Source organism: Lagenorhynchus albirostris, chromosome 9, assembly GCF_949774975.1.
Source record: "Lagenorhynchus albirostris chromosome 9, mLagAlb1.1, whole genome shotgun sequence".
NCBI classification, from domain to species: domain Eukaryota; kingdom Metazoa; phylum Chordata; class Mammalia; order Artiodactyla; family Delphinidae; genus Lagenorhynchus; species Lagenorhynchus albirostris.
In genome coordinates, this window is record NC_083103.1 from 49,981,162 (window position 1) to 50,003,197 (window position 22,036).

Consider the following 22,036-nt stretch of genomic DNA (forward strand, 5'->3'; position numbering starts at 1 on the left):
GTCAGTTCTGACTGGAATGGGGGTTCTTGGGACAGAGGGGAGCCGGCTTGGCTGGGAGGAATGCAGGGGTGGGGTGGGGCCTGTCAATGAAGAGCAGAGTTGAGGGCAGGACAGATAAGGGATCTAGATTTGACATTTATCTTCAGGAACCTTATAGACTCCCAGTAAGGCAGACTGAAATGGTTCTCCGTTGAGCTACAAAATATCTCCCTGAGCCTGGAAAAGTGCTGGGAGGAAACTGTGACCCAGGCAAGCTCCATTCTGCTTCCGGCCTCATGGCCTCCTCATCTGTAAAATGAAGTGGTGGGTCACTTCCAAGGGGGCGACTTTGGGTAAATGACTCAAACAATCCAAATTTCTGTTTCATCATCTATGAAATGGGGCTATACTACTTACACAGTTTTAAGGATTTAGTGATTTAAGTCTCACGTAATGCCTATCTCTAAAAAGGCATTCAATAAACATTGGTCACTATTAGTAATAGTTAATAATGTTATTAAAATATTATTATTTTATGTGCTTTATAATATACATATACAATGAATATATGTAAAAAATATACAAAAGTATGCTGTCAAAGTAATATGCTACAAACATTAAACAAAACTCTGAATATACATGGGTTCTAAAAAAATGTAGTAAAACTAAGCATGATAGGCTGGGTGCCTTTCTGCTCCACCTTAATATCCATTTACTTTGTGTTCATTCGCTGGGGTCTCTGAATGCACACTAGGAGCTTAAGAAAAATGAAGAGGGTAAAAATAGATTATCCAGAAAATCCTAACCATTATCTTAATTTATTTTGCTAGTTCAGGGGCGAACACTTAGTGTAATTAACAACACTCAAAAACAACACCTACTATGTATTGAGCACCTGGTATGTGCCAGGCACAGCACTCGCTGGTTTTTCTCATTTAATTTTCTCATTTAATACTCACAGCAAAGGTGTGAGGTAGGTCAATCATCATCCCACTTTGCAGATGAAAAATCTAAGGCTAGAGAGGTTAGGCTACTTTCCCAAGGTCACAGAGCTAACAAATGGCACAGGTGGGATCCAAACCTTGTTTTCTCAGACTGACAGCTGGGAGTCAAACCTTGTTTTCTCAGATTCTGAATTCCTTACTGACAGGATTCCTGCCAGTGATATGAAAACCTCTCCAGCAAACCCACTGATAGAGTCACAAGAAGAGAACCACTTATGGCCTTAGGAGGACTTTGGGCCTGGGACCACTGCTCCAAAGAGAGGAGAGGGAAGGAAGCAGGATGTAGAAGAGCCTTAAAGTTCGAAAGTCAGATTTTCTGAGGAGGCTTTTCAAACAGGACAGAGAGAGCAGAACTGTGAGGTAAATTGCTACAGTGAATATGGTAAGCCCAGTAACATATTAGTTTGACTATTTTTAATATTCTTAGATTTCTCTATGTTCCTCAGTTTCCAGGAAAACTCCACGGGAAAAAATCCAACTGGTTCCAGTCATGCTGACAGGATTTGTGCTATGACCATGACTGAGCTGGGACTTTGGAGAAGAAGCACTTGGGCCACAGCAATGGTGGTGGGGAGATAACAGCCTGACAGCTGCCCCTGCTGGGGAGCCCTGGGGCACAGCAGTTTTGTGGTCTCACTGCCTCCGTGGCTAGATCAGTGCCCAAGAAGACGCTGGCACACACAAGCTGGTAGGCACTCAGATTGGCTCCTAATGTTTCTCAGCAATCAGAATGGTTGCTGAAGAGGGCAGACAGCAGAAGCAAGAAGAACTACAATCCTGCAGCCTGTGGAATGAAAACCACATTGACAGAAAGACAGACAAAATGAAAAGGCAGAGGACTATTTACCAGATGAAGGAACAAGATAAAACCCCAGAAAAACAACTAAATGAAGTGGAGATAGGCAACCTTCCAGGAAAAGAATTCAGAATAATGGTAGTGAAGATGATCCAGGACCTCGGAAAAAGAATGGAGGCAAAGATTGAGAAGATGCAAGAAATGTTTAACAAAGACCTAGAAGAATTAAAGAACAAACACCTAGAAGAATTAAAGAACAAACAAAGACGAACAACACAACAACTGAAAAGAAAAATACACTAGAAAGAATCAACAGCAGAATAACTGAGGCAGAAGAATGGATAAGTGACCTGGAAGACAGAATGGTGGAATTCACTGCTGCAGAACAGAATAAAGAAAAAAGAATGAAAAGAAATGAAGACAGCCTAAGAGACCTCTGGGACAACATTAAACACACCAACATTCGCATTATAGGGGTCCCCGAAGGAGAAGAGAGAGAGAAAGAACCCAAGAAAATATTTGAAGAGATTATGGTCGAAAACTTCCCTAACATGGGAAAGGAAATGGGCACCCAACTCCAGGAAGCACAGAAAGTCCCAGGCAGGATAAACCCAAGGAGAAACACACCGAGACACATAGTAATCAAATTGAACAAAATTAAAGACAAAGAAAAATTATTAAAAGCAACAAGGGAAAAACAACAAATAATATACAAGGGAACTCCCATAAGGTTAACAACTGATTTCTCAGCAGAAACTCTACAAGCCAGAAGGGAATGGGATGATATATTTAAAGTGATGAAAGGGAAGAACCTACAACCAAGATTACTCTACCCAGCAAAGATCTCATTCAGATTCGACAGAGAAATCAAAACCTTTACAGGTAAGCGAAAGCTAAGAGAATTCAGCACCACCAAACCAGCTCTACAACAAATGCTAAAGGAACTTCTCTAAGTGGGAAACACAAGAGAAGAAAAGTAGCTACAAAAACAAACCCAAGACAATTAAGAAAATGGTAATAGGAACATACATATCGATAATTACCTTAAATGTGAATGGATTAAATGCTCCAACCAAAAGACAAAGGCTCGCTGAATGGATACAAAAACAAGACCCATAAATATGCTGTGTACCAGAGACCCACTTCAGACCTAGGGACATATACAGACTGAAAGTTAGGGGAAGGAAAAAGGTATTCCATGCAAGTGGAAATCAAGAGAAAGCTGGAGTAGCAATACTCATATCAGATATAATAGACTTTAAAATAAAGACTATTACAAGCGACAAGGAAGGACACTACATAATGATCAAGGGATCAATCCAGGAAGAAGATATAACAATTATAAATATATATGCACCCGACAAAGGAGCACTTCAATACATAAGACAAATGCTAACAGCTATAAAAGAGGAAACCGACACAGGAGCACCTCAATGCATAAGACAAATGCTAACAGCTATAAAAGAGGAAATCGACAGTAACACAATAATAGTGGGGGACTTTAACACCTCACTTACACCAATAGACAGATCATCCAAACAGAAAATTAATAAGGAAACACAAGCTTTAAATGACACAATAGATGAGATAGATTTAATTGATATTTATAGGACATTCCATCCAAAACCAGCAGATTACACTTTCTTCTCGTGCACACGGAACATTCTCCAGGACAGATCATATCTTGGGTCACAAATCAAGCCTCGGTAAATTTAAGAAACTTGAAATCATAGTAAGCATCTTTTCCGACCACAACACTATGAGATTAGAAATTACAGGGAAAAAAAACGTAAAAAACACAAACACATGGAGGCTAAAAAATATGTTACTAAATAACCAAGAGATCACTGAAGAAATCAAAGAGGAAATCAAAAAATACCTAGAGCCAAATGACAAAAAAAACATGACGATCCAAAAACCTATGGGATGCAGCAAAAGCAGTTGTAAGAGGGACGTTTATAGCAATACAATCCTACCTCAAGAAACAAGAAAAATCTCAAATAAACAACCTAACCTTACACCTAATGGAACTAGAGAAAGAAGAACAAACAAAACCCAAAGTTAGTAGAAGGAAAGAAATAAAGATCAGAGCAGAAATAAATGGAATAGAAACAAAGAAAACAACAGCAAAGATCAATAAAACTAAAAGCTGGTTCTTTGAGAAGATAAACAAAATTGATAAACCTTTAGCCAGACTCATCAAGAAAAAGAGGGAGAGGACTCAAACCAATAAAATTAGAAAAAGGAGAAGTTACAACGGACACCGCAGAAATACAAAGCATCATAAGAGACTACTACAAGCAACTTTATGCCAATAAAATGGACAACCTGGAAGAAATGGACAAATTCTTAGAAAGGTATAACCCTCCAAGACTGAACCAGGAAGAAATAGAAAATATGAACAGACCAATCACAAGTAATGAAATTGAAACTGATTAAAAATCTTCCAACAAACAGAAGTCCAGGACCAGATGGCTTCACAGGTGAATTCTACCAAACATTTAGAGAAGAGCTAACACCCATCCTTCTCAAACTCTTCCAAAAATTTGCAGAGGAAGGAACACTCCCAAACTCATTCTATGAGGCCACCATCACCCTGATGCCAAAACCAGACAAACATTACCACAAAAAAAGAAAATTACAGACCAATATCCCTGATGAATATAGATGCAAAAATCCTCAACAAAATCCTAGCGAACAGAATCCAGCAACACATTAAAAGGATCATACACCACAATCAAGTGGGATTTATCCCAGGGATGCAAGGATTCTTCAGTATATGCAAATCAATCAATGTGATACACCATGTTAACAAATTGAAGAAGAAAAACCATATGATCATCTCAATAGATGCAGAAAAAGCTGTTGACAAAATTCAACACCCATTTATGATAAAAACTCTCCAGAAAGTGGGCATAGAGGGAACCTACCTCAACATAATGAAGGCCATATATGACAAACGCACAGCAAACATCATTCTCAATGGTGAAAAACTGAAAGCATTTCCTCTAAGATCAGGAACAAGACAAGGATGTCCACTCTCACCACTATTACTCAACACAGCTTTGGAAGTCCTAGCCACGGCAGTCAGAGAAGAAAAAGAAATAAAAGGAATACAAATTGGAAAAGAAGTAAAACTGTCACTGTTTGCAGATGACATGATACTATACATAGAGAATCCTAAAGATGCCAGCAGAAAACTACTAGAGCTAATCATTGAATTTGGTGAAGTTGCAGGACACAAAATTAATGCACAAAAATCTCGTGCATTCCTATACACTAACAACGAAAGATCAGAAAGAGAAATTAAGGAAACAATCCCATTCACCACTGCAACAAAAAGAATAAAATACCTAGGAATTAAAAAAAAAAAAAGAATGGTTGCTGAGCAGCTGAGCACATCAATCCCCTCTCAACCACCCCTGCCCCGCCCCCAACTCAGCTGTCACTGCTGTTAGAATAAGACAAAGCTCCTTACTATAGACAGCCTCCAATGCCTTGCAAGACCTGCTTATTCTCCAAGCTCCTGGCACCCCCCTCTGAGCTGCAGTCCCATCAGCCTTTTTCAGTCCTTCACACCTGCTGTTGTTCCTCCTGCCACGGAGCCTCTATAAACAAAAGTTCCTTCTGCCAGGAAAGCTCTTTTTATCCTTCTTCACCTAGGTTAATTCTTCCTCTCCTTCACTTCGGACTCAAGCTTCCTCTGGGAAGCTTTCCCTGACCAGAGTAAATCTCTCAGAGGCACTCAGGATTCTCCATACCATTCCTTTGCAGCATTTGTCACAGTTGTAATTTCATATTTGCATGATTAACGTCTGACTAGGCTTTAAGTTTCATGAGGTGAGGTCTGTACATTTTTGGCTTACCACTGATCCATCAGGGCCTTGCACAGTGCCAGCACACAGTAGGCACTATTTGTTGAATGAATAAATGACTGAACTAATTCACCATTTTTATTTTTTTCCTAGGGGATGTCAGTTCCTCCATTTACAGGTTTATTATGACTGTAAATAACTGTTAACGTCTGCCTAACTCTCACCATTCACCAAACACTTTTACAATTCTCAATAAGTATTTGTTAACTGTTTACATGAACAGAGATGAACAACACAGCAATGGTCTCCCACCTCCAAAACTCACAGTACTGTGAGAGAGACACACACAGAGAGAGAGAGAGAGAGACAGAGAGACAGAGAGACAGAGAGAGACAGAGAGAGACAGAGAGAGACAGAGAGAGAGAGGAAGAAGGAAACAGATGACCCATTCCAAAAGAGGGTGATAAGTGCTACCTGGAGGGCTAGGGAAGGCTTCCCTGAAGACGTGACACTGATGAACCAAAGGATGGGTAATTTTCTAGACCACAAGAGTTCACCTGCCTGGAACTCTCACGAGATCCTGGGAGGGTGGCCTGTGAAGTTATCTTACAGTCGAAGTCACTGAGGAAGTTAAGGGACTACCAGCTCAAGGCCATACAGCCAAGGACCAGTGGGGCCAGCACTAGAGGCTCAATCCCAGGGCTGGGCTCCCCTTCAGGGGCATCCCTCCTTCCCCCAAGCCACCCCAGTAAGCCCTGGCTGTTCTCTGCTCCTCGGCTTGGCCAACCACCTGACTCTGCTGGGGTTCTCAGCAGCTGACTGGCTGTTTCCACAACTCACCTACTCTCGAAGTTCATAAAAAGCTGCTAACCCAATCTTCCCCAGTTGCTTTCCATCACCAGGGAGCAAGCAACCAGAGACTCAGTAAGTCCACACCTCAGAAAAGGTGCCAGGCCCTGGACCACTCTGCAAAATTGCTTGTTTGGTGAAGGCCCACTTGAGCAAGCCCTGGTGTTTTAGTGTGTGATTTGGACCCTCCCCAAAGGGCTCAGTTTTTTCTGTAGAGCTTAACCCTGAGAATTATATTTCAGAGTTCTCAGTGGGAAGGCCATTAACAAGATTTGGAAACTAAGATTCAAAAAGGGAGGGTCTATTACCTACTAAGGGTCATAGAGACAGTTACTGTGACAGAAGTGGAACCCAGGTCTTGTTTTCTTTATTTAATAATCTTCACTTTAATGCCAATTATTTATATAAGAGAACCACTGAGAATTAATTTCTGACAGTATTATTTTAAATAAAAAATATCATCTTTAAAGTTATGTGATGATGTTAACAGATGAGGTTTGTAATATATTTTAAATACATATTGCTCTTCTCTCTAAAATCCAAGCCAGGTATTTAGTGACAAATTCAGTGGCAAACTTTAATAACTTCAGTCAAACTTTAGTAACTTTTCTATCAGCGACTCATTCTGTCTCCTGAATAAGAATGAACTTAGTAATTCCAGGGTAATACAGCAACTAGAATGGTCTAGGTTTAAATCCTGTCTCTGCTGGCCTTCTTCCTGACTCTCTGTCCTTGTTTCCTTATCTATAAAGTGGAGGTAATGATATCTATCTCTTGGGATTGTTATAAGCATATACTTAAAAAGCTTAGAATTGTGCCTGGCACATTACAAGTATTCAATTACTGCTAGCTGTTATTTTTTTTAAACATCTTTATTGGAGTATAATTGCTTTACAATGGTGTGTTAGTTTCTGCTGCATAACAAAGTGAATCAGCTATACGTATACATATATCCCCATATCCCCTCCCTCTTGCGTCTCCCTCCCACCCTCCCTATGCCACCCCTCTAGGTGGTCACAAAGCACAGAGCTGATCTCCCTGTGCTATGTGGCTGCTTCCCACTAGCTATCTATTTTATATTTGGTAGTGTATATATATGCCTGCCACTCTCTTTGTCCCAGCTTACCCTTCCCCCTCCCTGTATCCTCAAGTCCATTCTCTACATCTGCGTCTTTATTCCTGTCCTGTCCCTAGGTTCTTCAGAACCTTTTTTTTTTTCTTCTTAGATTCCATATATATGTGCTAGCATACGGTATTTGTTTTTCTCTTTCTGACTTCACTCTGTATGACAGTCTCTAGGTCCATCCACCTCACTGCAAATAACTCAATTTCGTTTCTTTTTATGGCTGAGTAATATTCCATTGTATATATGTACCACATCTTCTTTACCCATTCATCTGTCGATGGATACTTAGGTTGCTTCCATGTCCTGGCTACTGTAAATAGTGCTGCAATGAACATTGTGGTACATGACTCTTTTTGAATTATGGGAACCCAGGTCTTCTAATCCTAAAAACCTTGTATTCTTTCTGTAACATTATGCTGCCTTCCAACATCCCAGAATTCAAAACAACCTGTGTGGGTTATACCCTAGCATTCAAAAAATGCTCTCAAAAAGCATCAAATTACAAGAGTGATGCCAGTTAGGCCTTGACCTTTGGCCTAGGATAAAGCTTTTGTTTCAACCTACTGCAAGCCACAAGAACATTTACATATTTACTGGTTAAGAGAGTCAGATGTTTTGGTTGCTCTGATGCCATCATTAATATCTTCCCATCAAGCCAAAATGATACAACAATCAATAGACAGACAGCCTCCCTGAGGCCCCAAGACAGCCAAATGTATTTACCAGCCAGGGTTTTTGTTAATTAGATAAAATCCCTGGATCAATATGCAGAACATTTACCTATACTGTAGCTAAGCACATTCTGGACACCTTAATCCTGGCACGTGGACAGCAAGCGCCTCAAGCCCCAAGCTGGGGCATCTGAGGACAAGAACCAAACCAAGCCATCAATGCAGAGCTAGAATAAATGTGTTTAGCCTTCAACAAAACCCAACCCTTTCTTCTTTCCTGTGTTGCAAATCAAACCAGACTTTTTCCCAAAGGTATCTAGTAAATAAACTTTTAACTGGTATGAAGTTCTTTATTGCCTAAAACCATCAAACCAGAAATCAAAACAAGATGTCAAAACAATCTCTAAACCAATCATTGAGGCAGCATACTATATATAGCGGGAAGAGTCAGAAAGACCCATTCAACTGCCTAGTTGACCTCTCCACTTGAATATCTCACTGAAACGTTAAACGCAGCATGTTCAAAACTGAACTCATCATTTTCTTCCAATCCAGTCCTCCTCTAGGATCTTCATCTCAGCGAATGGTAACAGCATCTCCTCAGCGGATCAAGCCAGAAAACAGAAATTCATTCTTAATACCTTCTTCTCCTTAATCAACCATATCCAATTCTATTCATTCATTCATTCATTCATTCAAGATTCACATATTGAGTACCTACTACATACCAGGTACTGACACTGTTCTACACAACACCAAGTCCTGTCTAGCTTACCTCCTCCATCTCTGCTACTGACATCTTACTTCAAGTCACCACCTGCCATCATCCTCTCTGGTCTGCACTACTCCAGTCACTTTCAACCGGTCTTCTCCATCCACCACAGCTCTATCAATCTATTCTCCACAGAGCAGCCAGAGTGATCTTTTAAAATTACAGATCTAGATCATGTCACCATGTATGTGTCTTTTTCTCTCACATACACACACCTTAAAATTCTTCAATGGCTGCCCACTGTTCTTAGTAAAAATAAAAATCATTAACTTGGCCAACAGATCCAGTGTGATATGGTCCTTGCTTAACTTTCCAACTTTGCTTCACACCCTCTCCCACTTACTCTCTAGAGTCCAATCATACTGACCTTCTCTAATTCCTTCACATCTCTGCTTGACTCAAGGCCTTCTACCTACTGCCCTTCTAACACAATGTTCTAGTTTTCTCTTCATCCTTCAGAGTTCACTTCAATCTCACTCAGATGGTTTGCCTTACTGACCACATACCCCCACCCCTAACCCCTCCTATACTCAAGGTTAGATTCCCAAGTGTCTTGTACTTCGTTTTTTAAAGAGTTTTATTAAGATATAATCCACAGGACTTCCCTGGCAGTCCAGTGGTTAGGATTCCGTGCTTCCACTGCAGGGGGCACAGGTTCAATCCCTGGTTGGGGATCTAAGATCCCACATGCCGTGAGGCACAGCCAAAAAATAAATTAAATAAATATTTAAAAAATTCTCCTTTAGGGCTTCCCTGGTGGCGCAGTGGTTGAGAGTCCGCCTGCCAATGCAGGGGACACGGGTTCGTGCCCCAGTCCGGGAGGATCCCACATGCCGTGGAGCGCCTGGGCCCGTGAGCTATGGCGGCTGAGCCTGTGCGTCTGGAGCCTGTGCTCCGCAACGGGAGAGGCCATAACAGTGAAAGGCCTGCGTACCGCAACAAAACAAAACAAAACAAAACAACAACAACAATAAAAACTCTCCTCTATAAAAAAAAAGGAGAAATAAAAAGGATATAATTCACATACCATAAAATCCATCCATTAAAAGTACACAACTCAATTGTTCTTAGTAGATTCAGAGTTGTGTGATCTTGACTACTAACCTCAGAACATTTTCATTAGCCCAGAAAGAAACTCTGGACCCACTAGCAGTCACTCCCTGTGCCCTCCCAACCCCAGCCTCTCCAGTCCTTGGCAATCACCAATCTACTTTGTCTCTATGGATTTGTCTGTTCTGGACATTTTATGTAAATTGAATCATATAATATGTGGTCTTTTGTGTCTGGCTTCTTTCACTTAGCATAATGCTTCCAAGGTCATGTTGTAGCATATACCTAGCAGTACTTCATTTCTTTGTACTGATAAATAATATTCCACTGTATGGCTATACTATATTTTTATTTATCCATTGATCAGTTAATAGACTTTGGAGTTGTTTCCCTCTTTAGGCTACTATGAATAATGCTGCTGTGAACATTCATGTACAAGTACATTAATACACATGTTTTCATTTCTCTGCAGTACATACCTAGGAGTAGACTTGCTGGATCATAAGGTAACTCTATCTTTAATATTTTGAAGAATTGCCAACTGTTTTCCAAAGCAGTTACACCATTTCACATTCCCACCAGTAATATATGAGGATTCCAATTTCCCCACATTCTTACCAACACTTGCTATTATGTCTTTCTGATTACAGTCACCCTAATGGGTGAGAAGCAGTATCTCATTGTGGCTTTGATTAGCATCACCCTAATGCTAATGATGTTTGGCATCTTTTCACACGCTTATCAGTCATTTGAAAATCTTTTTCAGAAAAATGTCTATTCAGATCCTTTGTCCATTTTTAAATTGGGTTAACTTTTTTATTCTTGAGTTGTAAGAGTTCTTTACATATTCTGGATGCAAATCTCATATAATTTGCAAATATTTTCTCCTTTTCTGTGGGAGAGTCTTTTCACCTTCTTAAAAGTGTCCTTTGAACACAAATGTTTTTAATTTCCATGAAGTCCAATTTACCTAATTTTTTCTTTGGTTTCCTATGCTTTTGGTGCCATATCTAAGAAGGCTTTGCCTAGCCCACAGTCACAAAGATTTAATCCTATGTTTTCTTCTAAGAGTTTTATAGTTTTAGCTCTTACATTTAGGTCTATGATCCATTTTGAGTTAATTTTTGTGTATAGGTGAGGGAGGATTCCAACTGCATTTTTTTGCATGTGGATATCCAGTTGTCCCAGCACCATCTGTTGAAGAGACAAACTGTTCATCACTTTGAAGTACATAATTGCATAATTAGTCACCTGGCTCCCGGTTAGACTGTAAGTACCAAGAGGGCAGGAACTGTGCCAATCTTGTCTCCAGCACTCAGTCCAACGCCTAGTTCCTAATAAGCAGTCATATATATTGGTTGAATTAAGTAATAATTCTATTATTAATAATGAACACTCAACAACTCTGTAAGTTATAGGTACTATCATTTCCATGTTACTTAGTCTTACAGAAGTTAGGCAACTTGTGCCTTGTTTCGCTGGTTCTCGATTTTTGACTTAATGTGCTCCCTCTTCACCTGAGAAGAGGGTCAGTGAGCTCCTCCAGAGCGAGGACTGCTTCCCCTTCCTCATTTTGTTGCCACCAACACAAATTCAGCTCAGGGCTAGGCACAATGGACAGGCTGGACAGATGAGTGACTGAGGGACAAATGGACAATGCCCTCCATGACCAGGTCCTTTCCTATCTCCAGTCTCTCCTGGCCTCAGGCTGTGATCCAGCAACACCAAACAGTAATTTCCCCTCCTCACCACACACTCTAGGCTGTTTCTTGCCTCAGTGCTATCACTTACACTGTTCCCTTTGCCTGGAACGCCTTCTCCTTCTATTTGCTAAGCCCTCCTGACATTTTAAGACTCTAATCTTTTTCACTAGGAAATGTCTGAGAGGTGTCATTTCCTCTAGGACATCTTCTCTGGTCCCCCAGGTTGATTAGTGGTATATCCTGGCCTCCTGTCTCAGCACTGATCACACTGTGTTACCACAGTCTTCCCCAGACTCCTTCACTGAGGGCAGGAATCATGAGTGGTCAGATGTCCCCTGTGCCAAGTATGCAACCCAGCATATGACAGGTGCTCAGTAAAATTTTGTCAAATGAACAAATGAATCCTGGAGAGAAAGGGTAGGCAGTCTGCAGTCCAAGATTGACACCATCAGACTTCCTTCTTTTAAAAAGCGCTTGGGCGGATGGAAACAACTGAGTTAAGCACTCAGCAGAGGGCTTTCCTGGTGGCACAGTGGTTAAGAATCTGCCTGCCAATGCAGGGGACATGGGTTCAAACCCTGGTCTGGGAAGATCCCACATGCCGCAGAGCAACTAAGCCTGTGCGCCACAACTACTGAGCCTGCGCTCTAGAGCCCGCGAGCCACAACTACTGAAGCCCGCGCGTCTACAGCCTGTGCTCCGCAACAAGAGAAGCCATCGCAATGAGAAGCCAGCGCACCGCAACAAAGAGTAGCCCCGCTCGCCGCAACCAGAGAAAAGCCTGCGCGCAGCAACAAAGACCCAACGCAGCCAAAAATAAAATAAATAAATTAAAAAAAAACTAACAGAAAAAGCATTCAGCAAAGGCCCAGCTCCCTGCCAGGAGAAGGGAAGTGGGTAGGGGTATAGTCTTTCACCCAAGTTTGTTCGAAAGGAAATGTGATCTCCACTGGGAGAACAGGAGGCCTCACTTCTGCCAGCCCCGACAGCTCCTCACATGGCTCAGCTCGAGGTTGGACAGATGTGCCTTCAGACTGCCCTGTGCCCTAGGTTTCGGGTGAGTGGATCCTGAGTCCAGAAGCCAGGCTTGGGTTTGGGCTAAGCCCAGAAGCAGGGCCACCTGCTCATGCTGCTGACAGGTGGGACAGGGGCCTCAGGACTGGGCTTCCACTCCTGAAGAGCGATACCTGAACTTGCTAACAAGGTTTAAGTGCCTTGGGGGAGGAAGGAAACAGTTGCCACACAGGGAGAAAGGAGGAGAGGACAATGGGAAGAAAAACGGACCCAGCCCTCCTCTGATATAGCCAATGGGAGTATGGAAATAAGACTCTGGATTGTCTACTTCAGGTTTGCTGAAAAGTCAGTAAAAAGCAGCTTTCCCCAACTTTCACTGTGCTGGAGAAGAGGATAAGACATGTGGGAAACCAGACCTTGTCCCTGCCCTGGGGAGGCACACAATCCAGTGGTTTAAGGTGAAGTCTAGCCCAAACCTTCTTAATATAAAAAAGAGTGTGGCGAGTGGCAGAACCTTCCCTGCCCCTTTAGCCAGGCAGGCCCATACCACAAACGATTAGCCAGCTCTACATAAAACAGGTCAACAGTGCCCACACTTCAGGTGGCTGTCCAGAGCTGTTGGCTTGCTGCGTGAGGATTCCTCATCTGTTCCTGATTTGGGCAGCATGGGAACCGCACTGGTTTTCCTGTTCATGGGCTGAGTGCCTCCTCAGTCCTGATGTTCAGCCCTGCTTCTCCCACCTGACCTCCAACCTCTCTTCTAGCAAAGGATTCCTCTCCTGCCATGGCTAACACGGCTCTTCCTAGATGACCCACGTACCTTCCCAGACGAGCAGGCAGGTGTGGGGCAACGGGCAGATCACACTCAGCTGGGAGGAGTCAAGGAAGTCTTCACAAGGGCTGTAGGACTTGAGCTGACGCTGGGAGGCTTTAAGCAGAGGGTAATGAGCACTGTATACAGAGAGCCATCTGTGTGGAGGGTCCACACCTAGAACCTAGGAACTGCAGATTCCAGAGTATCCTTAAAGAGGATGATGAAATTTCCCGCCTCTGAGCAGAAGAGCTTCAGATCGCTGCCCTTCACTATCCAGAGCTCCACCAAGGCTCTGGGGCCAGCAGAACGTAGGGGGCCATCGAGGCAGAGACACACACAGCATAGAATCCAGAGAGGGCAAGAAGGAAAGGAGGGTAGAGGACAATATTATTACCAGGTCTGAGTTTTATTCCAAATACTGATTTAACCACACATCATACACATGGTGACCCAACCACGTATAAACTATAGTAAATATCTTTTAAAAATTGAGAATGGAATTCTACCCTGGTATCGGCAGGTCTGTTGGGCAGAAGTAAAGGCCAGGACACACAGAGGAAGAAATTAGGGGTAGCGTTAAGCACCTGTGCAGAGTCTAGGGCGTAAAAAGGCTAAACAAGGACCTGCAGTAGGAATTCAAGAAAGCTTCCTTCTAGCAAGGGTGGTCGGGCTCTCCCCACTCCTACATGTAGGTCTAGCTCTCTGAGTGGGAAGAACTGTGATTGGTAGGTTACATGTTTGTTTCCTTGAGACCAGGTGGTGGTGGAGGGGGGAGACTGTCAATTCTGAGGGGCAGGGTCTGTGCCTTGCTCATCTCTGACCCCCTCACGAGGGGTGAAGGGAGATTCTGATTGAGTCATCATGACCAAGAGAGATAGGACAAGAGGAGGCAGGAGAAAGGCAGGTTAGAGACTGGTGACACACAAGAAAGTCCCTACAGACCCTATCCACACAGGCAAGCATGAATGTTGTGAATCACACACACAACATAAATTCAATCACTTCCTGTAATTTTGTGGCACGGGTTTACCTGCTAATGAGAAAAATGTGTATTTGAAAGAGCTAAATCAATCAACCCTTGGGGGCTCAATGGAACAGGGTAAACTCAGCCTCCCCTAGGTGATGGAAAGGTGAATTCACAGCACTGCTGCTCTGTAAATGCACTGCCTATACTGGCTCGCCAGAGGAAAGCAGCAGTTACCTCAGCAGTCATCAACAGGTGATTAAAGGGTCAGCAAAAGCCTTAAAGCATGGGGCACAGCCACTTTCCACCCCCTCATGCCATCGTACTGCAGCAGAAGGAAATGAGGCTCATCTGTTTCTGGCCACGCACTGCCTGGAGTTATGAATGGTTCTTATAACAACAAGCTGACATCTGTGCTTGGTTTTAAAGATGCATCATCGCATGTTTATTAAACTATTGCTCCATAATATTTATTTGGCTACGAAACAACTCCCAGCCCATACTTCCAAAAGTGGTTTATTAAAAACTAAGCCTTGAACATTAATACTCAAAAGCACCCTTGAGAATCAATAATAATGCTGCAGATAAAATGCAAGGGAATCAAAGCAGTAAGTCTTGATGGGGGCTGTGACTGCCTTTCAACACTTTCTTGTATGTTCAGGCAACTGGAGTGAGGGAGCGCACCAACGGGTGTGCAGCGCTGGGCGCAGTGACAGCCTCTCCAAACACCTGACTTCCTGTTTAAAATGTGGACATAATGGCAGGGAAGGGAGGATGTCCTATGGCCACCTAGCTCTATACAAAAGGCAAAAAATGGTCAAAGTTAGGCCTAATGCGGGCCACTAGTTTCACCAAGAATGAAGCCTCTGCCCCTGAATAACAGCCCCATACTGATGCCCTATGTCTGAGCATCCGTCCAAGACACAGACTCTGCCCTGCCCTGGGCACCAGGCGGAGGCCCGAGTGAAGTCCTGTCCCTGAGCAAGAACAAGTCTCAGATTTAACTGACCAGTGGTCACTAGGGGAACAGCTGAGCCAGGGAGGCTAGAAATGCAGTCAGCCCCTGGGCAGGAGCCCAGCATGTGCACCCAGCCCTGCAGGCAGGCTGCTCTGGCAGAAAGGTCTCTTCCAGCTCCCTCTCAAATCTCCAAGCCTCTCCACTGGTGCCCACCTGCACCCCATCCAGGCAACAAGCAATTACAAGTGACCGATCCCACAGAGAAACAAGAACAAACTGGAAGATTCACTGAAGAACCTACAGGATGCAGAGGAACTCCAAACCACATCCTTCAAAGAACAGAACAGCCAAAGGATCCGGGGATGTTTGGGGCCAGAAAGAAGACACAGGGACTGATTCTCTACCTTAAAATATCTAAGGGTTGACCTGGGCCAAAGGAGCCCAAGTGACTCGGTGACTACAAGGAAGTCACAGCGTTCAGTTCCCAGCTCACTGTGAGGATTTCCTCCAAGGCAGAGCCACCGCCAGAGCAAGGGGCCCATCCCGCTCAGCCCTCCTGCACGGGAGAGCAAGGCCTGGGGTATGACACTCACCTGTTGACTTCTTGGACATTGTTGGCTCGAACAGCTTCCATCAGGGCTGCATCTGAAGAGAGAGGGGGCACTGGTCAAATCCCTGGCCAGGACCTACCCCTCAGGGCTGCTTGGAGGGCCCAGTAAGACAGTGGAAATGGAGGCACTTCAGAAACATGGGCTTTAGCAAGTGAAAGGGCGCCAAGATATACAAAGAGAAAGCTAGTCATCCCCTGCCTACGTGGTAGCCTCTGTTAACAACTTGTCTTCCACATCTTTCTATTAGAGCCCAAACGCTTCACTCTCATCACAAAGGTGATCCAAATAACGTGTTAGTACCACGTGTGGCCTACAGTAAACACTCAGTGTGTGAACTCCTTCACTCTTCATTAGCTATAAAGCTCTGCAGGTTTATGTGATTATCATTGTTGTTATTAACCATCCCCCTACCTTGCCCCACTTTCTCCCCCCACTTCAGTTTCTCAGCCTAGTCTTGAATCTTGATGTCACAGGTCACAAGCCCAGCAAGAGGGACAGGATAGGGAGGAGCAGGCAGGGATGTGGACCCCTCTGAGAGTGGAGACAGCCTCGACCAGGAGGCCAGGCTCCAATACACTCTGCCCGCTATTCACCATGTGCTATGGCAGCCCCTCTCCCTCTCAACCCCAGCTTCCCTGACTATAAAGCAGAGACAGTAATCCCTGCCCTGATGGCCTCACAAGAACGCTAAAGAAATGAAATAATGGCTGAAAAATCTGCAAACACCCAAGTGCCAAGCCCAACAAAGGGAGATCCAAAGCAGAGGGTTCCAATCAATCCTTTAGGAATCACCAGGCCTAGCAGAAAGGCAATGTTAAGTCTGGCCTGGCCTGGGCAGCCTGTAGGCTGTTGGCACCACCTTGTGGCCATAGGAAAAGCTGCCTGGCTCGAAAAAACTCAAAAGTCAGCAGAGGCACAATTCTTTCCTGGGCCGGTGCAACACTTTGAGCCCAGCTGGTCCTGAGCTCCACTGATGGGCACTGGACAGACTCATACCCATCCCTGCCTCAAGGAGCTCTCAGTCCAGCCAAGAGAGTCACCCAGTAAAACATGAGAGGAAGCACTGGAGCCGGGTGGAAGTAGCAGACTCGGGCTCCAGTCCTAACTCTGCCACTTACTTTCTGTATGAGCTGGCTAACTTACCTAACCTCCGGAGCCTCAGTTTCCTCATGTGTACAAAATCCACCTTATCATGCATATGCAAACCAGTCCTGTGGTTCAGACCTATGCATATGCCTCCACCTCACCTCCTGGCCTAGACTGCAGGGCCAGGTCTTCCTTGGTTACCTTCCCCAGTTGTTCTTCCAACACACACCCAGGCATGCTTGGGCAGCCCCTAGCTAGAAGGGAAACAAGCCTTCCTCAGATATTGCTGTATCCACTCTCCCCTCAGTCTTCAAAAAGAAGTGGCCTCTGCAAGGTCACAGAGGGAGTGAGGAATGAGCTGAGATTAGAACCAGGGCCTCCTGGCTCCTAAAGGGCGGTAATGACTGTGCTGCACTGAGGGTCTCAGCTTACAACTCAAAGTAAGGAGACAGGGTAACTGGCAGGTCAGAAAGGTTGAACTGGTCATGGTTTTGGTCATGATCTATTTTGGTGAACAGACCCTAGTCTCTTTGCTAGGGTTCATATGCCACAAAGTCCAATCTGGAGCCTCCCAAAAGCTCTAAGGCAAGACCTTGGACACCTTCCCCCAGTCCTTCTAAACATACTGGCCTCGGAACATTCCCTGCTCATCAACTTTCCATTGCCTACAGGAGAATTCCAACCTTTCCAAACCCTTGTGCCTGATATCCAGACCCCACTCCATCTGCTCTCACCTCATTCCAAAGACCCCCTGTCCTCTAACCAGGCTGGACATTCTGCTAGCCTCTATACATGCCATGCTGACCTGCGACTACTTTATCTTTGTTCCCGGAAACCTCTGCGTAGAATACAAACCATCTCAAGGTACATTTACTAAGTACCTATACTAAATACCAGAGACTATGGTGGACAAACAACGTGAAAGTATTAGGGAAAGGAGCTGGCATCAACCTGAAAATATCAAGATGCACTTGCTGCTCTCATGGAACTCACAATATTCACTCTCCTTTTCATCTTTGCCTTATCCTTTGGAACTCAAGTTCAAATTCCCCATCCTCCAGGAAGGTCTCCAATCATTCAGGAAGGCTTTCCTGACCCTGCTGGCCTTCTGATCCCCCAACAACACACTGTCAAATCACTCACCAGACCTACAGGTCTAACTGCCTGCACTGTCCCCTTAACTGGCATTGTGTTAAGTTAGGAGTTCTACATTGAGCTCCAAAGTAGGCACACACAGAGTATAAAAATATTGGAAGTAATAGAATCATAAAAATATAATTTAATTTTTAATATTATAAAAATATTGGAAGTAATAGAATCATAGCATGCCCAAGCTAGAAGAGCCCTTAGGGGTTCTATTTCAACACCCTCATTTTGTAGATGAGAAAACAGAGGACCACTGAGGAGGAACAAAACTCCAAAGTCACAATGGGAGTTAGAGGCAGAACCAAAACAAGATCCCAGGTGTCCTTACTCCCCATCCAAGGCCCTTCCTTTATAGCTGGTCACATCTGTTGAATAAACAAATGAATGTCAAGGGAGTCCCTCCTCTTGGTCCAAAATCTCAGAGCTTGGGATGCATGGAATCTAGGAACACCATGCCTTAGTCTTCTCTCTTGAGGAAAAGCTGAGAACCTGAGTAGCTGGACTCACGTAGGCCAGAAGTCTAGCTCTCTGCCTGCTCTCCCAGTCCCTGCTCGGCTCCATGCACCCAGGGGGGATGCCAACCTGGGTCAGCCAGGCCCCATGGTTGCTCTGGGGCTCTACAGAGCCACTTCCTTGTCTTCCTTCTCCTGCCAACTGCCCCACATAGCAAGATCACCTCACGCCTGAGACCAGGCACAGCAAAACCTTAGGAGTCTCCCTGATGGATACACCCACGCTGCTGAACTCCAAGAGGAGTCAAAATAACAGCACTGTAAGCGTACTGAGAAGTCATCCTTCACTGTATAAATGGGGAAACTGAAGCTAGAGAGCAGCAAGGGGCGAGCAGGGCCAAAGCTGGCATTGAAACCAAGTCTCCTCTTCCTTTCTCAGGCCACCTTAGGGAGGGCAACTTCTCTAAACCATCTAATGGTTGCCCTTAAAACACGCGCGGTTCCTTGGAGACCTCTTAAAAGAGGAATTGAACCAGGCGATACGGTAGAGAAAATGCTCCCATCGTACAGATGGACAAAGTGATGCTCAAAGAAGGGAGGCTGACCTGTAATAACTGTATTATTATACAATAATAGTTGTACAATTTGGGAAATTATACAACGCAGAGACACTGAACTCTTCGGCCTGCTCTATTACCTGATGATGTCTAGGTCCTACAAGGACTGAGGCTCCGGTGGTCTAAATCTATATGCAACTCCCACCCTCCAAAGATACGCAGTCAGGACACTCCTCCGGCCTCTCACTTCCACAAACCCATACTGTCCCGATAATCACCCTTGTTGGACGGGCTCTTGCTGTAACAGTGTACCACCAGCACCGTTGCCAGCGCCCACACGCCCATTCTGGCCCTGTTGAGGGCCCCGTTCCAGCTGTCCTGTCCAGGCAGAGTGTCTTCGGGGCTAGGAAGGCGTCCCCACGTGGCGGCTGCGAGGCAGGGGGTCTCGGTACCTCCCCTCTGGCGCCCCCCAGTGGCTGTCCCTTCTCTTGTGAGTAAGGCCGGCGATGTTCCAGGGCGCCCCCCGATGGCTGCCCTCAGCCACTGAGGCTCCCCGCGTCCCCCGGTGGTCACACTCCGGTCGGTGGCACTCCCACGGCTCCGGAGCGATGGGGACCTAAGCAGCTGGAGGAGCAGCCGCGGCGCCGGCGCTGTTCTCCTCAACACCAGGGATCCCAGCATCGTGACAGCTGCTGCGATAACCCCCTGGTGCCGGCCCCTGTACTGGCCACGTCCAACATGGCTGCCGCGGCGCGTTCGAAGACGCCGCGTAGTGGAATTACGCACTACTTCACGGGAGTGGTAGTCCACAGCCCTAGATCTTGACGCAGCGGAGGAAAAAATAAACTACACTTCCCAGAAGGCTCTGGAACTTGCGCCAGAATGACTGCCGGCTTACGGGAGCCCGAGGCATGTTGGGAAATGGAGATAGGGCGGGGGGGCGTGGCAAGGAGAGAAACAACCAAGTAGGGGCGCAGCGATCAAGAGTTAAGGTTGAAAAAAAAAAAGCAATTTCTAACGATTGTAAATTAAACAGGAATCTTCAGTGAAGGCCAGTTATGAAACTTATGTTTATTTCTTTTAGCCTATATCTCTTTTCAGCCTGGGACTGCTTTTCAAAAAGATATCTAGGTAACTGGTGCACCTGAAATAGAAATTCCTTTTCTTTTCCTACACAGGCTTCCTTTCGGCTGAAAAGCTGACGCCTAATTTTGCTTGTCTTATTTTCAAAGGGCTTTCACATGGGCTATCTCATCTCATCCTCATGGTAGCTGCATGTGGGAACCTGGGCAAGGACTATAATTCCCGTATACAGGGAAGGAAATTTAGGCTCAAAAGTGAAATGATTTGTCAATAAATCAATAAATAAAGCTCAAGTCTTCTGACTCCAAGCCCATCCTCTCCATTAACACCTGCACCCCCAACCTGCCCTCTCTTCTCCAGAGTGAACCCACAGGTAGGCAAAGGAGGAAGCTCTTCTTTATGCCAGTTCCAGCTCCTGCTCCTGCACTTACTTCACAGTATCAGAGCCTTCCCAGATGACTCTATTTAAATTAATAATCTTCCTTCCCCTGTCTTTCTTATCCTGCCTACTTTTTCTTCATAGCACTTACCACCTGACATACTAAATACTTATTTGTTTATTGTCTTTCTCCAGTAGACGTGAGACCCACGACACAAGGACTTTATTATTTTTTTCACTTTCACACATCACTAGCACCCAGAACAATATCTGGAACAAAAAGAGGTACTCAATAAATATTTGTTCAGTGAATGGCTTACTCTCACTTTATTAGTGTGGGGGAATGACTATGAGCTTTAGAGTCCAGGCAGACCTGGATTTCAATTATGACTCTTGTATTTACTACATGTGTGACTTTGGACAAATTTATTTGCCTCTCTGATATTTAATTTCCTCATTTTTATCAAAGATAATAATACCTACCTTCAAGACAATCAGTTGTATTAAATGAGATAATATGTAGACCACCACCATTCCTGGCTCACAGTAGGTCTTCAAGAAATGGCAGCTCTTGTATTGCCTGCACTAGGGGTTTATTGGATTCCCTACTCTAAACTTCTTGTGGGCAGAGATGGGGTTTCTCACCTCCCCATCCCTTAGCAGAGGCACTCAGCAAATAGCTGTTGAATGAATGAATGAATGTTTTAAAAGTACAATAGTCAAAGCATTTTGACCTCCCTATTTTAAGAGATTCCCAGGATATCCTGTCTTTTTAGCCACTCTATTCACTATAGCAGCTTCACCCTCCCTGTTTTCTTAGAGGACTTCTGACTCCCAACTAGGGTTGGTCACAGCAGGAAGGGTGGTCTCTGAGCTCCCATTACCAGGTGGGTCACAAGATGGAGAGCATCTGAGTATGCAGAATTCAACCCCCCTGCTGCAGACACTTTCCAGGGCCCTTCAGTATACTTAGAACTGCATAACTTTCCAAGCACATATCCATTGATTCTCTCATTTGATTTTCACAAATAACATCTATGAAGGGAAAAAGGCAGTGTTGAATAACTATCAGCATTTGGTAGGGAGTACTGAGAGTGTTAAATGATCAATGTTTGGCTGAGTGAGAAGTAGTGAGGGAGCATGGGGGAATCACCCATTAGAATCAGCCAGGACTCAGTGAATTCTAGATCTTCCAATAACCAATTCA

The 22,036-nt window shown here is 44.5% G+C and overlaps 1 protein-coding gene across 7 annotated transcripts in view; it reads right to left on the reverse strand.

Annotated features, from left to right (window-relative positions):
* The window catches only part of CLPB (ClpB family mitochondrial disaggregase), a 179,218-nt gene extending 159,128 nt beyond the window's left edge, over positions 1–20,090 (reverse strand). For all 7 annotated transcript variants that reach the window (XR_009542451.1, XM_060159912.1, XM_060159908.1 and 4 more), the window contains exons 1-2: positions 19,646–20,090; positions 16,109–16,160 (exon numbers count right to left, since the gene is read on the reverse strand). Coding sequence is in view for 6 of the 7 variants with exons in the window: in XM_060159912.1 (XP_060015895.1) it covers positions 16,109–16,160; positions 19,646–20,048 (455 nt within the window). In the remaining variant the exon portion in view is untranslated. The remainder of the gene's footprint in view (positions 1–16,108; positions 16,161–19,645) is intronic.
* Positions 20,091–22,036: the final 1,946 nt, after the last annotated feature.